We start from the raw sequence: 14,301 nt of genomic DNA, 5'->3' as shown, positions 1-14,301 counted from the left end.
AGGCTAATTAAACTATGGAAAGAAATATAAAAAACACTGCATGTGCACAGCTGCTCTCTGCCTAATGCATCAAATCATGCCTGCCTACGTTGAAATCTGCAGAGATGATTTTAGATCAAATTCCACATTCAACACAACCACATTGTCCTATAAATAGTCAATACAAAATGCATCATGAACATTATGGATTAATATTAGTCAACTGATCTGTGCCTTTCACATAAAATCATGGGACGTGTATGAGCCTTAAAGTAAATAAAGAGAGGTTTGATTGTATTTGTTAATGTTTGAAATGTTGTTTGTTTACTTTGATGTGATCTCGGTATGTGGGTCAATCAAGTGAGAGCGGGAATCCTTAAAAGCCCTCATCAGTTCCACCTGGGAGGAAGCGACTGTCAGTGAGAAGGGGCACCGCACTATTTGAAATAAGTGCCCCCAAACTGGGGGCACTTATAATAACTCATAACTCAAAATAACTCATGCCAGGGGTCACACCCTGGACCTGGTTATCTCTTATGGTCTACCCGTCACGAACCTTGTGACTTTGCCTCCTGTGTTCTCTGACCACTCTCCTATACTCTGTGATGTTACGTTGCCATGTCCTGTCCCTGTGTGCGAAGCTCCCGCTACTAGGTTCAGAGCCCTGGATGCAGAAACTATTTCAAAGTTTGTGGACTGTATGTCTGTAAGGTTAGAGACCTTTAACCCAGATCCATCTAACGTTGATCACTATTCACAACACTTTGATTTACTTTGTAATCAGGTCCTGGATGTGGTTGCCCCTCTCAAACTGTGCAAGTCTCGGCCTAGGAGGGAGCTTTGGCTCTCTGATGTCACACGGGCTTGCAGGCGGGCGTGTAGATCCTCGGAGAGAAAGTGGAAAAAGGATGGCCTACAGGTCTCGCGTGAGTTGTTCAGAGCATCTCTGGTTGCTTATCAGGATGCAGTGAAGGCTGCCAGAATGGCCTATTTTGCAGACATCATTGAGACAAACTCCAATAATCCTAAGATTCTCTTCAAAACGCTAAACTCAGTTCTGGTGTATCAGGAGCCTAGCTCCATGTCTCCTACAGCTGCTGGAAACTCTGAAGCTTTTCACAAATTCTTTGTTGATAAAGTGTCGGGCATTAGAGCAGCTATTTCTGGTAACTCTGTTGACCCTGTTCCAGTTCCTCCATCACCACCCACCCTGAGCTCCCTCAATACAGTTTCATACTCTGAGCTGAGTAAGCTTGTTGCGAGGCAGAAGCCATCTGGCTCTCCACTTGATGTTCTGCCGCCTCGTCTCTGGAAGGCTGCCTTTCCGTGCCTTGGCCCTTCACTTGGTCAGATTATCAATGGGAGCCTCAGCACAGGTGTGGTCCCAGCAGCTTTGAAAGCAGCAGTTATTCGGCCGACCCTGAAGAAACCTGGTGCTGATGTCTCTGTGATCAAAAATTACAGGCCTATCTCTACCCTGCCCTTTACATCAAAACTGCTTGAGAAAGTCGTTTATCAGCAGCTGGTCTCACATTTAGCTGACTCTGATCTGTTTGAGGTTTTCCAATCAGGGTTCAGGTCTGGCCATAGCACAGAGTCTGCTCTACTGAGGGTCCTAAATGACATCTATCTATCACTAGATCACGGAACATCTGTGCTGCTTCTGTTGTTAGACCTAACAGCAGCCTTCGACACAGTTGACCACGCGATTCTACTCGATCGCTTGGAACGATGGGTTGGGATCAAAGGGTCAGCTCTGGATTGGTTTAGATCGTATCTCCAAAACAGGACATTCTGTGTTAAACTGGGTGATGTTTTTTCTTCTTGGGAGGGGCTCCGCTTGGGGGTCCCGCAGGGGTCGATCCTTGGTCCTCTTTTGTTTGCCATTTATCTGCTACCTCTGGGGTCAATATTTCGTAAACATGGCCTATCATTCCATCTGTATGCTGACGATTGCCAGATTTACTCTCCATTGTGTCAGGAGAAAGGTCACTCTATTCAGTCCTTTGTCTCCTGTGTTAATGAGGTGAAGTCTTGGCTAATGTCCAACTATCTACATCTGAATGAGGGAAAGACAGAGCTCATTGTTTTTCTCCCCAACAGCAGGAATGTGGATCGTTATGCTGATCTTGGCCCTCTTTCTCCATACTCAAAACCAGTTGTTACCAGTTTGGGGGTGAAACTTGATGTAGGACTTAAATTTGACGCTCACATCAATTCTGTGGTCCGGTCCAGTTTTTTTCACCTGAGACGCCTTGCTAAAATCAAGCCTATGCTGTCGAGAGCCCACCTGGAGCGGGTACTGCATGCCTTTGTTATTTCTCGGCTTGACTACTGCAACTCTCTATATGCAGGGTTGTGTCAGTCAACACTGCATCGCCTACAGGTTGTGCAGAACAGCGCTGCCAGGTTCCTGACTGGGACCAGGAAACGGGACCACATCAGTCCGGTTCTGGCCTCTTTGCACTGGCTTCCGATTTGCTATCGCTCACAATTCAAAATCCTCGTCTTTGTTTATCATTTCTTCCAGGGTGGTGCTCCCCCCTATCTAGCCACACTCCTGAACAGACACTCCCCATCACGCGCTCTGTGCTCCTCTGACCAAGGCCTGCTCGCTGTCCCTCGGTCTAGGTGTCGTACCTGTGGGGACCGGGCTTTCTCAGTCCTAGCACCGTCACTCTGGAACCAGTTGCCACCCTCAGTTAGGCTGTCCCCTTCTCTGCCAGTCTTTAAGAATCACCTAAAAACACACCTCCTCCGCTTGGCGTTTCCAGAACATGTTTGATTTTGGCTCTCTGTTATGTTGAATCCATTCCACAGTTTTCATTGGTACACTCAATCCATCCACTCAATCCAAATGTGTTTCACACATTTGTCCTTTACCAGAATGTTTCATCTATCTTGTAATTTCCATTTTGTATTTTGTAATTTGTATTTTGTAATTTGAATTTCTTTTATTGTTGATTTATTCAATATATTTACATACAACTGTACAATGTTCAGCGCTTTGGGCTTCCTGACAGGGTTGCGGAAGGCGCTTTATAAATAAAGCTTTGATTGATTGATTGATTGATTTGTTGACCGCATAACAGATCGCTGAGAGTGAAGTGATCCAGGATGCTTCTGTTGACAATGGGAACTATACAAGATGGAAGTTTAAGTATTAAAAGGAATTTACCAAGAATCAAAAGCATCTCAGTCGGTTATTGTTCAGCGCGTCACCATTGGACCCTATCTCAAACAAAGCGGCGTCTGGGTTACGTTTCCGGGAGCCACTGGAAAAGGATGAGATAGGTTCAAAAACGTAATTTTACTGAAACTGAAATGAAAGTATTTATGTGTGAGGTAGAGTCACCACTGATGGGCTCATAACCTGGGTGGAAATTCCAGGCACTGTCCATAGTTGGTTCCAATCATCTTGACGACAGGGCTTATGTTGTCTCATTCGGTGATCACAAATCACAGCTGATCTCCATGATATGTGGGGTCCCTCAAGGCTCAAATCATGGACCACTGCTCTTCAATCTCCACATGCTCCCAGAGGTCTCAAGTCCAGACCAAATCTAGAGAAGTTCAATCGTGCGTTCATTTCCAGCAGTCTAGACTATTGCAATGGTCTTTTGACTGGTCTCCTCAAAAAACCTGTGAAGCAACTGCAGCTTATCAAGAATGCTGCTGCTAGAGTCTTAACAAGAACCAAGAGAATGTCATGTTCCTGAGCCGAGGTGCGTGACAACATCTTCCATCTCACCACTATCAGGCTGATTTTCCACAGGTGAGGAGCGGAGGGGTTTGCAGCTGCAGAAGATTCCCAATCAGGAGCTCGGGTATAAAAGGAGGATGGAGACACTTCACTACGCCAGATGATTGCACCAGTATAGGTAGCCCCAGCCACTCGCTCTCGTTCTTGAAACTCGTATTTTGACATTCGCTTCCTGGATATTATTGGATTTTGAACTCGGACTGCATTTGGATTACCCTCTCATCTGGTGTTTGTTTGCCTTCCCGCAGGATCTCCACACACCCTGGCTCACCCTCGCTGTTGAACTCTGGATTACATTCACCACGTCCCATCCTCCTCCATTGTTCCTGTTTGGACCCTCTCCGAGGCCTCACCAATCCTGGATCAACCCTGGACTAATCAGAGCTCACCTCGGCTCTCTCGCCTCTTTCCCCCCTCGTTCTCCCTGAACTCTGAATGAACTCGAGCGAGCGATCTACCCCACAGGACTTCCCTGTGCTCTTTTTGTTCCCCTTATATAAAGACTTTTACTTTAACCAGTTCCACGAGTCAGTTTCTGCATGTCTTAGGTTAAACACATACCTCGAGCCATGACAGAGGACTGAGCACATCACTTCTGTTCTTAAATATCTACTCTGACTTCCTGTAAACTACAGAAATTATTTAAAGTACTTCTACTAGTTTATAAATCACTCAGTGGCATGGGGCCAAAATACATGTTGGTTCTCCTTCCTGCATATACACCCAGCAAGGCTCTGAGATCCTTAGGAAGCAGTCAGCTGGTAGAACTTCGGGTCAGAACCAAACAGGGTGAAGCTGCTTTTAGCTACTATGATGCTCACAGATGGAATCAGCTTCATTATGACATCATATGTGCCCCAACTTTGGTAACTTTTGAATCAAAATTGAAAATCTTCATGTCTTCATTAGCATTTGAATCACTGTTTCTTATGTTGCACCTTCTGCACTGTAACTGCTCACTCTTTAACTTTGTCCTTTTCTTTAATTTTTTTAATTATAATCAAAATGTATTTTGTGTGTTCTTTTTATCGTTTTGACTTTTAACTAATTTACTGCCATTGACAGCAAAAGTCGCCATTTTAAATCCAACCGCTCACCTCTTCATCTGTGTATGTCACACATCATGTGCTCAAGAAACAAAAAATCCACTTGTTAGGAGATTGTTTTGAACCGCTGCTGTGAAAAAAAGTGAGGCGCGAACCAGAAAAGCTTCTCCCACTCACAATTTCACAACGGAATATGAAAGAACGAATGAAGCTAGAAACACGCATATTCTTCCTTATGTAAGAAATGAGATTACTATTTGTTTTGGTAGTTTTGGCGTCAACATCATCATAGAGGAGAATATTCTGTGACTCTTCAAAAAAATGTGAAAATACTCAAAAACGTATTGCTATTCTTGCACCCAACGCGTCGAAAACAAACGCTTGGTCACCCATCGTCAGTTTTAGTCAGTTCAGGTGTGAGAATGTATGGCACAGGTGGAGCGTTATAGATTCAGCTATGTTGTCCTGCCTGATAAACAAACCTGATTAGAAATTATTTTGGTTGTTTTTAATCCCAATGGGCACTGAAGACAGAAATGAAAGAGATAGGGGGTAGAGGAAAGGGAAAAGTGTGTGTGTGTGTGTGTGTGTGTGTGTGTGTGTGTGTGTGTGTGTGTGTGTGTGTGTGTGTGTGTGTGTGTGTGTGTGTGTGTGTGTGTGTGTGTGTGTGTGTGTCACAAAAATAACGCAAAAGGATGTACAAGATGTACAAGAATTGGCTTCTAGACCTGCAGAACAAGAGAGAGAGAAAACAGAACCAAGATATCACTGCACCCAACAACATAACAATTTGATCCGTTGCAGCATGACATCACGTGCCCACACTCCCGCCCCCCAGCTCCAGGCTAGAGGGCAAGAAGATGGCACCTCCCTGTTGACAGAGTTGTGTTTATCTGTTGGCTGTCAATAAAGAGAGGCAAATAGCAGCAAAATAAAATGATAAAATATGCTGAAGGCAGTGGTTAACGGCTCATTCTAGTGGAAAAACTACCCACATTGTGGCAGACAAAGTCTTGTGACAGAATAAAAAAGTTTAATATCTGCCCTACATGTCCAGAAACAAAAAAGTAATAGCCATCTAATGACTTATATGCTTTTATTATATAATTGTGCGCGACCACGAGGATGAGTACCCAGCCAGAGGAGACCCAACTGACCGAGCGGATCCAGAGAGCGAGGGCGGAGCAGTGCTGCTGATCAGTCCTGAAGAATAAATATGTTTGAAAATGAAATCGCCAGTGTGGTGTGTAGTTCTGAGTTTGAACCACGGTAACGATCTAGTTACAATAATTATACAAAATGCGTTGTACAATTGGAGTGGGCAGCCACTAATGTCATTTGTGTTTCTGATTAGTCTATGGAGTGTAACAAACCTGACGCGTCCCAGAAGTGGCACGCCACGCCGCACCGTGCTGCGCTGCTAAAGATAGGATCGGGTTCCATTTTTTCTGAGTTGCTTCTGGAAAACATCAATTACCGCAGTTAACATAGGGCTAGACAGGAAATCACACACAGTTTCAGTATAAAATTACCAGTAATTTTCAAAGTCAAAGTATTGCTGCGATGTGATTTCATATACGTATATCAAGCTTACGTGTGACCTAACGGCTTATTTCCTCACAGCATTGTTCCAGAAGTACAGCGGTGTGTTTTCATGGCTTTCATTCTGGCAGTGGAGAGGAAAAACAGCATATATGACATCAAAAGTGATTTCATTCTTTTTGGTTTAATGGCAGATTGCATAAACAAACCGCAACCTTTGAAATCTCCAAGGATAGTGTAATCTCGCAAGCAGGAGCGGCGTTAGGCCCGGCTACTTGGGCTCAAGCCCCGAATGTTTTATGAAAAGACTAGTGCGTGTTACGTGTGTGTGTGAGCGCGCGTGTGTGTTAAGCCCCGGATCTTCTTCAGTCCTAAATCCGCCCCTGCTCGCAAGGAAGTTTGTGGAAGTCTCGAGGGATTTTGTGATCTCGCGTGTTGAGCGAGGCGCAGGGAAGAGAAGCTGCTTCATTGCCCTGCGCCTGCCCTTCGCAGAGCCGTGCCTGTAAAGTACCGTCGAGAAGGTAACTTGCACCGTGCTCCAGGAGACGGAAAAATCCTACGTTTGAAACCACAGACAGCGGCTGGTCATCTAGTGCTTTAATTTCAGCTATCTTGGCTGATCTTTTTGGACTTTATGCTATCCTTAGGAAGTTTTTCTTTGTTTTTCAGCATAGCTACCAGTGTCTGCTGGCTCCATGTTTTGATCTGAGTTGTTGGTGAACTTTGAATATTGAGCTGGATGTTTGTTCTTAAGATGGCGGATCAGGTTCGTGGTGTTAAAAGCAACTCTGTCTTTTCCACCATGTGAAACATTCAGTTTGCACACGTTGCAAGTGGCTGTTGGACAGCTTTCGTTCTCCGGTTTAAAAAGATTCCAAACCGCTGAAGTTCTTGCTCTCCTGGAATAAGACTAGCATTAACCTGCTAGCTAACTGCTACCTGATTTCCCCGGTCCACTTAAAAATGTGTGATGTTACGTCTGCCGGATGGTATTGTTGTCATGTTGTTAGTGAGGAAGTGGAACTTGGGACAAAATTAAACCATTGTTATTCAATTTCAAACAAAAGACTCATTAAAAAAGTCATGTTTGTTGTTTCATAAGGTCAAAGCCGATCTTTAACACCCAATTCAGATCAGATTTCCGATCACGTGATCAGATCGTGAGCATCCCTGGTATGTGTTATTCTTAAACTTTCCAAAAGGTCTCACTTCACAAGCAAAAGTGTAAATGTTAAATTTTTGATCATGAAAAAGAGAGTTCCGATATTGATATATTTTACTTTATCAATAATGTTGTTTTCATGAACTTCCCAGCAGTCTTATGTTAAACTTTTGGACCCAAAAATCCAAAGATTGTTGAAAATGGCAATCCTTCCCTGCAAGCAATGAAGAAAACTCATTTTATCGTGTTGGTAACACTTTCCAATAAGGTATGCAAAATTGTGCACTTATTTATTGTTAAGGGTACATGTTTGTTGCCACCATGTCACGGTTGTCCTTGCAAATTGATTACAAACTTCTGAGAATCTACATGAGATTTTTGTTCATTAAAAACTTCTTAGAGTTCTTCTCAGGCTGAAATAAGATGATAAAACACTTTGGAGCAAATATACACAGAATCAGCCCAAAACTGGAGGCCAGAATAGCAAATATCTCCACAGCTACAGTCAATTTCCCAGGAGAGCTGACATATGCTGGGATGAAGGTGAGCCACACTGCACAGAATATCAGCATGCTGAAGGTTATCAGCTTGGCTTCATTAAAATTATCAGGTAGTTTCCGAGCTAGAACAGCTAACACAAAGCAGAAAACAGCCAGCAGGCCAATGTACCCGAGCACAGCCCAGAACCCAACAGCAGAACCTAATGCACATTCCAGGATGATCTTCTCCTTGTATGTGCTCAGATTCTTCATTGGGAATGGAGGGCTGAGTAACAGCCACACAGTACAGATTAATACTTGAACAAATGTAAAAAACACAACAGTCATTCTTTGCTGTGGAGGCCCAAACCATTTCATGACATTACTACCTGGAAGTGTAGCTTTAAAGGCCATTAAAACCACTACAGTTTTGCCAAGAACACAGGAGATACAGAGAACAAAGATGATACCAAACGCTGTGTGTCGCAGCATGCAGGACCAATCAGAGGGAGCTCCGATGAAAGTTAATGAACATAAGAAACACAGAGTCAGAGAGAAGAGCAGCAGGAAGCTCAGCTCAGAGTTGTTGGCTCTGACAATTGGAGTTGTTCTGTGATGAAAGAAAATAGCTGCTGTTATGATGGCCAGACAGGCCCCACTAACAGAGAATGCAGCCAGGATGATTGCCAGGACTTCATCATAGGAAAGAAACTCCACAGGTTTGGGGAAACAAGCGTCTCTTTGTGCATTAGGCCAGAATTCACTGGGACACGGGGAACAGTCTGGAGAATCTGAAAAAAGAAAAAAGTCAGAAAACCTTGAATACTGTTTGCAGCCAAATTTCTCACAATGCAGGAACAAAACATGATCTCACCTGTCGTGTTACTAATCTCTCCTTCAGGACATGGTATACAATCATAGCAGCAGATGGGTTTTCCTTTCTGTAACACTTTACGAGTTCCTGGAGGACAACTCTCAGAGCACACTGATACTGGGACCTGTTACAAAGATCAAGGTGTCAATGGCAATATAGAAGTTATTCCAAGGCATTTGAGACTACTTCTTAAAACTCCTAACTGTCTTTTAGTTGAATTAATTACTTGTGTGCCACCATCCACCCAGGTTATGTTCCTTTTAATGTAAAACTCCTGGCCTTTAGGCAGTGATGCATCATAGTACCCTACTGTTACCAGCTCAATAACTCCACTCTCACTCTTCTGCCAGTTGACCAGCTCATAAAAAGCTACAGGATCTCCATTAGCATCAAATGATACAGGATAACCATTTCTGGAAAAATTAACTTTCTGTAGTTCCATTAAAACCTGTCAAGTATGAAAGAAATATAGTTAGAAAGGTAACAATTCATAATACAATTTTATTCTGTCTAAATATTAACCTATAAAACTTTTACATCAGTTTTTAATTTCAACTCACCTGTTTGGACTCCAATCTATTTTGTTTGTCACACTGTGTGGTAAAATTAGTATCCAGGCACACTGCATTGTGAATAGCATGAGCTATTGCATAAACAGCCTTGTACACCATGTTAGTGGCTCTTAACTGAGATGTATCAGTGTACGGGTTTTTAAGTGTTTCAATATCCTCCTTTCCATCACACTTTCTCCTGTTCTGATTTGCCCCTAAAACACAAATAAGAAGCACAAATTCTCTATGTAGAGTTTAATTTATTAAACAAAGCTTAAGTTTGGGCAGCACAGTAGTAATGCAGTTAGTTTGTTGCCGCACAGTGAGCCTTTCTGCAAAGACTGCTTCTTTGCCTCGTGCAAACGTGCATGGCTGACTATACTGTCATAATTGTCCTTAGGTGTGATTGAGTGTGTGACTGCCTTTTGGGGCACCGACTTGTCCTGATGATGGACTAGGGACCTGTTAAGCACGTCCCCTGCCTCTGGCCCAATAACTGCTAATGAGGATGAAGTGGCTAAAAATGAATGTAATAATAAACCAATCAATGAATAAACCAATCAATCAATCAATCAATCAATGACAAGCTATTGGCTTTAGACTGTATTAGCCCACAAAGAACTCAAACAAAAAAAAATTATATGAGTTAACATGTTGGTATTGTGTCCTACAAATAAAGGGTGACATGTGCACCTGTTGGTTTTTGCTTCAATTTAAGTAAACATAGGTGTTTCATTGCACAAAGTTAAAATAGTCAAAATACAGAGCTTTAATTATTTATATATTTCTAATAAAAATCACAAAAACTTTCCCACTTTTAGCAAGCGTGCAATTGAAAGAATCCTCCCAGAACTCAGTAAGCACCGAGGAGGCAGCTACTTCAGTGGGAGAGAGATCCAGCAGGAATTCTTTAAGACTCGGGATGACAGACTGCTGGATTGCACATCCAATCGCTCCTGCACAGAAACTATAGCTCATCAAGTTAGGGTCGTTAATCCAGCCTTCACTTCCTATCCACTGACGAGGTGGTGAAGGCTTCCTAACCAACTCTTCTAATAAAACGGTCATGTCTCCAGTGGCTGTGAATGCCACAACAACCATCGCTGTTGACCTGCAAAGATAATAAAATGCATTTACCTTCTCTGGCCTATACATTAAAAACACGTGCATATTGTGTTATGACAGCATGCATATAGACTCGTTACCACCTGGTAGCTTTGATTTCATTTCCATGTTTTAAGAACACAGTAAAAACAATTTGCAAGAATAACTTTCACAAGAAATCTAACTGAGTTATATTCATTTTTTACTTTGTTGTTTGTTTTAAGTTTCTTGAATGCAAAGTTCATTTAGGATCATTTTAAGCACCCTTTATGATACACAAGTAAAATATTCACACAGAAACCTGCGAATGACATCAGCTACTCTCTGGATCTTGCTGCGTGGGTTTGTCCATAAGAAAGATTCAGAGTACTCCACACAGATTCCCTCTCTCTGTGCTGCGTCAAGAAAAGACGCCATGCCGTTATTTCCATAATCAGAGTCTGAGCGGACAGCTCCTATCCAAGTCCAGCCAAAGTGTTTCACCAGCTTGGCCAGTGCATCAGCCTGGAACTGGTCACTGGGAATTGTTCTGAAAAACGTTGGGAACTGCTGCTTATCTGACAGGCAGGCACATGTGGCAAAGTGACTGATCTAAAGCAATAAAAACAGCAGTTTTGCATAATTAACATTAAGTGGATACATTTTGGTATTAATATTTATTTTCTTAACTTTTTTCAAGTTTATGGTGAGACCAGACTTCTTACCTGAGGGATGTTGAAAGGCCCAATGATCCGTGACATGCTGATTGATGGGGTGGATCCAGAGGCTCCAATAACAGCCATCATCAGACCAGATTGGGAACAATTTTTGCGTTTGTAAAAGACACTGTCCTGACCGTTGGTCAGCTGTAGCATCACTTGCATAGCCACGGGAACCGAGGCACATGTGTCATAAATCTGATATCCCAGTTTGATGCCCGGTAGCAGCTCTGTGCTGTTGTTGATCTCCTCGATGGCAAAGATCATTGTGCGAGAAAACTGTAGTTCCTGGGCAATAAAGCTGCATAGAATAAGTTAGAGAGTGAAGGTATTTACATGGAAATGGGTGGAGGAAAAAAACATTAAAAATTTTACACAAAACAAAAGAAATTAGTCCAAAATCTATACAATAGACAGAGATGTGTTTCTTGTATTACAAAATATTAAATCTAAATGTCATTTAACTAAAATATATTTTCATGTTTTACACTTAAAAGAACCTAGGAATTTCATTGTGCACATGGATGTTTAAAAAAGCTTTTAACAGCTATGATACCTTTTAAAATAACTATATTGTCAGTGAATATTCACCTGAAATATATAATTTAGTTTTCTGTAGTATACACTTTTAAATGCATTTTCAATTATTCTGCTAACTATCTTAAATTATTTGTAAAAATCCTTTAAATCTTCTTCCTGTTTGATTCAACATTGCCACAAACAAGCAAACCACATGATTCCCATTGTTAATTCTGACATTTGTTTCCATGGTTTCTTCATCTTACTTACCTTCCTGTACACCGTAAAGGTTCAGGCTTGATGGTGTAGTTATTAAACAGTGTGTAAAATTTATAATGTAAAGAGAAAACACCTCCGATAACAAAGTCCCCATCCATAGAGAATGCAGGTAAATGAGGGTTGCCCTGTAGGGTACATTTCACTTCAGTAGTACCTCCAGCACCAGTCAGATTCTCTATAGATTTGATTCTTTGTTTCAGTTCATCCACAGACCCGCTCAAGACAATAAACGCTGTCAGCATCAACACATTCACAGCTATCGTCTGGCCAATAAGGACGGTTCGGATTTCCATCCTTTAGTTGCCCACATTTGCATGTAAGTGTTTTTTTAGTAGTTTATGTACTTTCTGTTTTGTCAGGTGATTACTCATCAGAAACAACACGCCCACACCTATGGTGACTGATTACATTATCAAATGTAATGTATGTTTCTTTTTTAAGCTTTTAAAGTCACTTGTTTAAGTTTGGCAGTGCACAGTGTTGGCTCCTATTTTATTTGTCTTATTTAGACCCAATAATTTTATTGAAAACATTGCCAACTTTGGACTTTTACCCAACAAAATAATTCTCATATGTTTTTTGCACTGTGTGAACAACCCTAAAAATTAAGACACTTCGGTTCAGTTTACTCAAAAAAAGTAATTAATATATAAACAACTTGAGAGATGTGGTTCCAGCCTTTATAAAAGAGTTTATTGTGTAAAACATTTTAAAGACAATCAGTCGAGGCTTGCCAGTTATAGGAGGACCACTAAAGCTGCATTTACACTCGAGTCAGCTCGGTCCAGCCCTGCTATAAGGTAATTGTGTTTACATGGGAGTTATGTGTGTGTGGTTCGTGCAGTCAGCAGTTTATTTTTCGACTGCTGCACAGTAAGAAAGTAGGAAGCTGTGTGCTTTCTGTCAGGGTTTCCAAAAGCACACTCCCACTTTTGTTTACTTGTGGCAGATAGGAGGGAGACCACGGCCTTCTACCCTGCCCATTTGCTCAGAAAAGTCTGGATTCCTGAGAAGGTTGTGTAAAGAAAAATAAAAGGACTATATAATTAAGATAATTATAGCAAATAAAAAGTCAAAGCTTTTCCAGATGGTCCTCCTCTGCACAACCAACTCAGCCTTCTCACACTACTAGCTGGCTTTCTTTCAACCCCATGGACAGCTCAACTACCATCCGTTAGCTCTGTCGGTCCACTGACCAACAGCCATATGGGTTAATAATGGGATGGAACCGATGGGCAGGACAGGAGATTGCTTGGGGCCACCAGGGCCCCCCAGAGGGCTAAACAACTTTCAACTAAATCAGAACAGCAGCAGTAGTGACCTGTAATTTGGCAACACTGTTGACCATGAGGCTTGGTTTATGCTTGACGCATTTACTTTCCGCTTGGTGATGCGGCTCGCAGATGGAACGCGCTTCACAACTTGCAGCGTTTATGGTTCATGCGGCTTGTCTCTGCGGTGAGCCAATGTTCTCCAAAACTGAACGAGGCAGCATGGAGCTCTACGGCATGCATCCGACACTACACCATAGTAGAAGTAGAAATTACTGTTGTTTACAACATGGCATTCCAGCATTTTTTAACAGCATCCTCGTCTTTTCCGACAATGCGAGCTATTTCTCTCCAAGAATTATTAACAACATGTTGATCATGGTGATCTTTGAGAGCTGAATCATACAAATGTCTGTATTTACGAACCTCTGCCATACTAGTTCTTGCCGGTCCACCAAGTTTTTCCGCGTCCGACCATCCGCTTGGTTAGAAAATTTCCTAGGTGCGCGGTGCGGAAAGTTTGGGCCATACAAAGGTGCGGTGGAGGGGCGTGGTTGTTAAAATGACGCAATTTTGCCGCGCGGAGCCGTGCGAACCTCGCTTAACACTCCCTGATGTAGCCCTCCCCCTCCCTCCTGACTGCTCATTCAGAGACGGCCGCACAATTCCACGTCTCCTGACACCCCTCACCCCCCACTGTGATGGAGAAATGCCCGCATGCTGTTTTGTCTGTGCTTGTAGCAGGTTTGTTTGCTTGGGTCCATGTGACAACCTTGCAGTGCCACTAGGAAAGAGTCCAAAGGTTTTCAACAATGACAAGCCCAAGATTAGGTTAAAGGTCACCCAAAATCCAGGAAGCCAGACCACCACCAAACAAAGCCCAAAACGCCAGATAGGCAGCGTTTGAGCCCCTCCAGATCTTAAGCCGGGCGGACACTGCACGACTTTTTCACTCGTAGCACTCAGCTTCAGCTCAAACTGTACAACTTCCTCGCAGGGCAGATCTCACGAGTCATGTGCTCACACTGTACGAC

General features: G+C 42.6%; 1 protein-coding gene across 1 annotated transcript; it reads right to left on the bottom strand.

Annotated features, from left to right (window-relative positions):
• Nucleotides 1-7,857: 7,857 nt before the first annotated feature.
• On the bottom strand, nucleotides 7,858-12,094 carry LOC107380593 (extracellular calcium-sensing receptor-like). The gene is made up of 8 exons (XM_054742230.2): nucleotides 11,988-12,094; nucleotides 11,205-11,499; nucleotides 10,802-11,091; nucleotides 10,212-10,507; nucleotides 9,406-9,611; nucleotides 9,072-9,293; nucleotides 8,846-8,969; nucleotides 7,858-8,762 (listed from the first exon to the last, which is right to left on the bottom strand). The coding sequence occupies exons 1-8, from the start codon at nucleotides 12,092-12,094 to the stop codon at nucleotides 7,858-7,860; spliced, it is 2,445 nt and encodes an 814-aa protein (XP_054598205.1).
• Nucleotides 12,095-14,301: the final 2,207 nt, after the last annotated feature.

The sequence above is a fragment of the Nothobranchius furzeri genome, chromosome 13 (assembly GCF_043380555.1).
Source record: "Nothobranchius furzeri strain GRZ-AD chromosome 13, NfurGRZ-RIMD1, whole genome shotgun sequence".
In the NCBI taxonomy this organism is placed as follows: Eukaryota; Metazoa; Chordata; class Actinopteri; order Cyprinodontiformes; family Nothobranchiidae; genus Nothobranchius; species Nothobranchius furzeri.
Note: the sequence above shows the minus strand (reverse complement) of the source record. Positions and strands in the feature narration are given on the sequence as shown.

Coding starts and splice junctions, on each gene's coding strand:
- LOC107380593 (XM_054742230.2), bottom strand. CDS start 12,094: ATGGATGGGGACTTTGTTATCGGAGGTGTTTTCTCTTTACATTATAAA. Junction 11,092..11,204: donor GGCCTTTCAACATCCCTCAG/GTAAGAAGTCTG, acceptor TTATTGCTTTAG/ATCAGTCACTTTGCCACATG. Junction 9,612..10,211: donor CAATTGCACGCTTGCTAAAA/GTGGGAAAGTTT, acceptor TTTGTGTTTTAG/GGGCAAATCAGAACAGGAGA.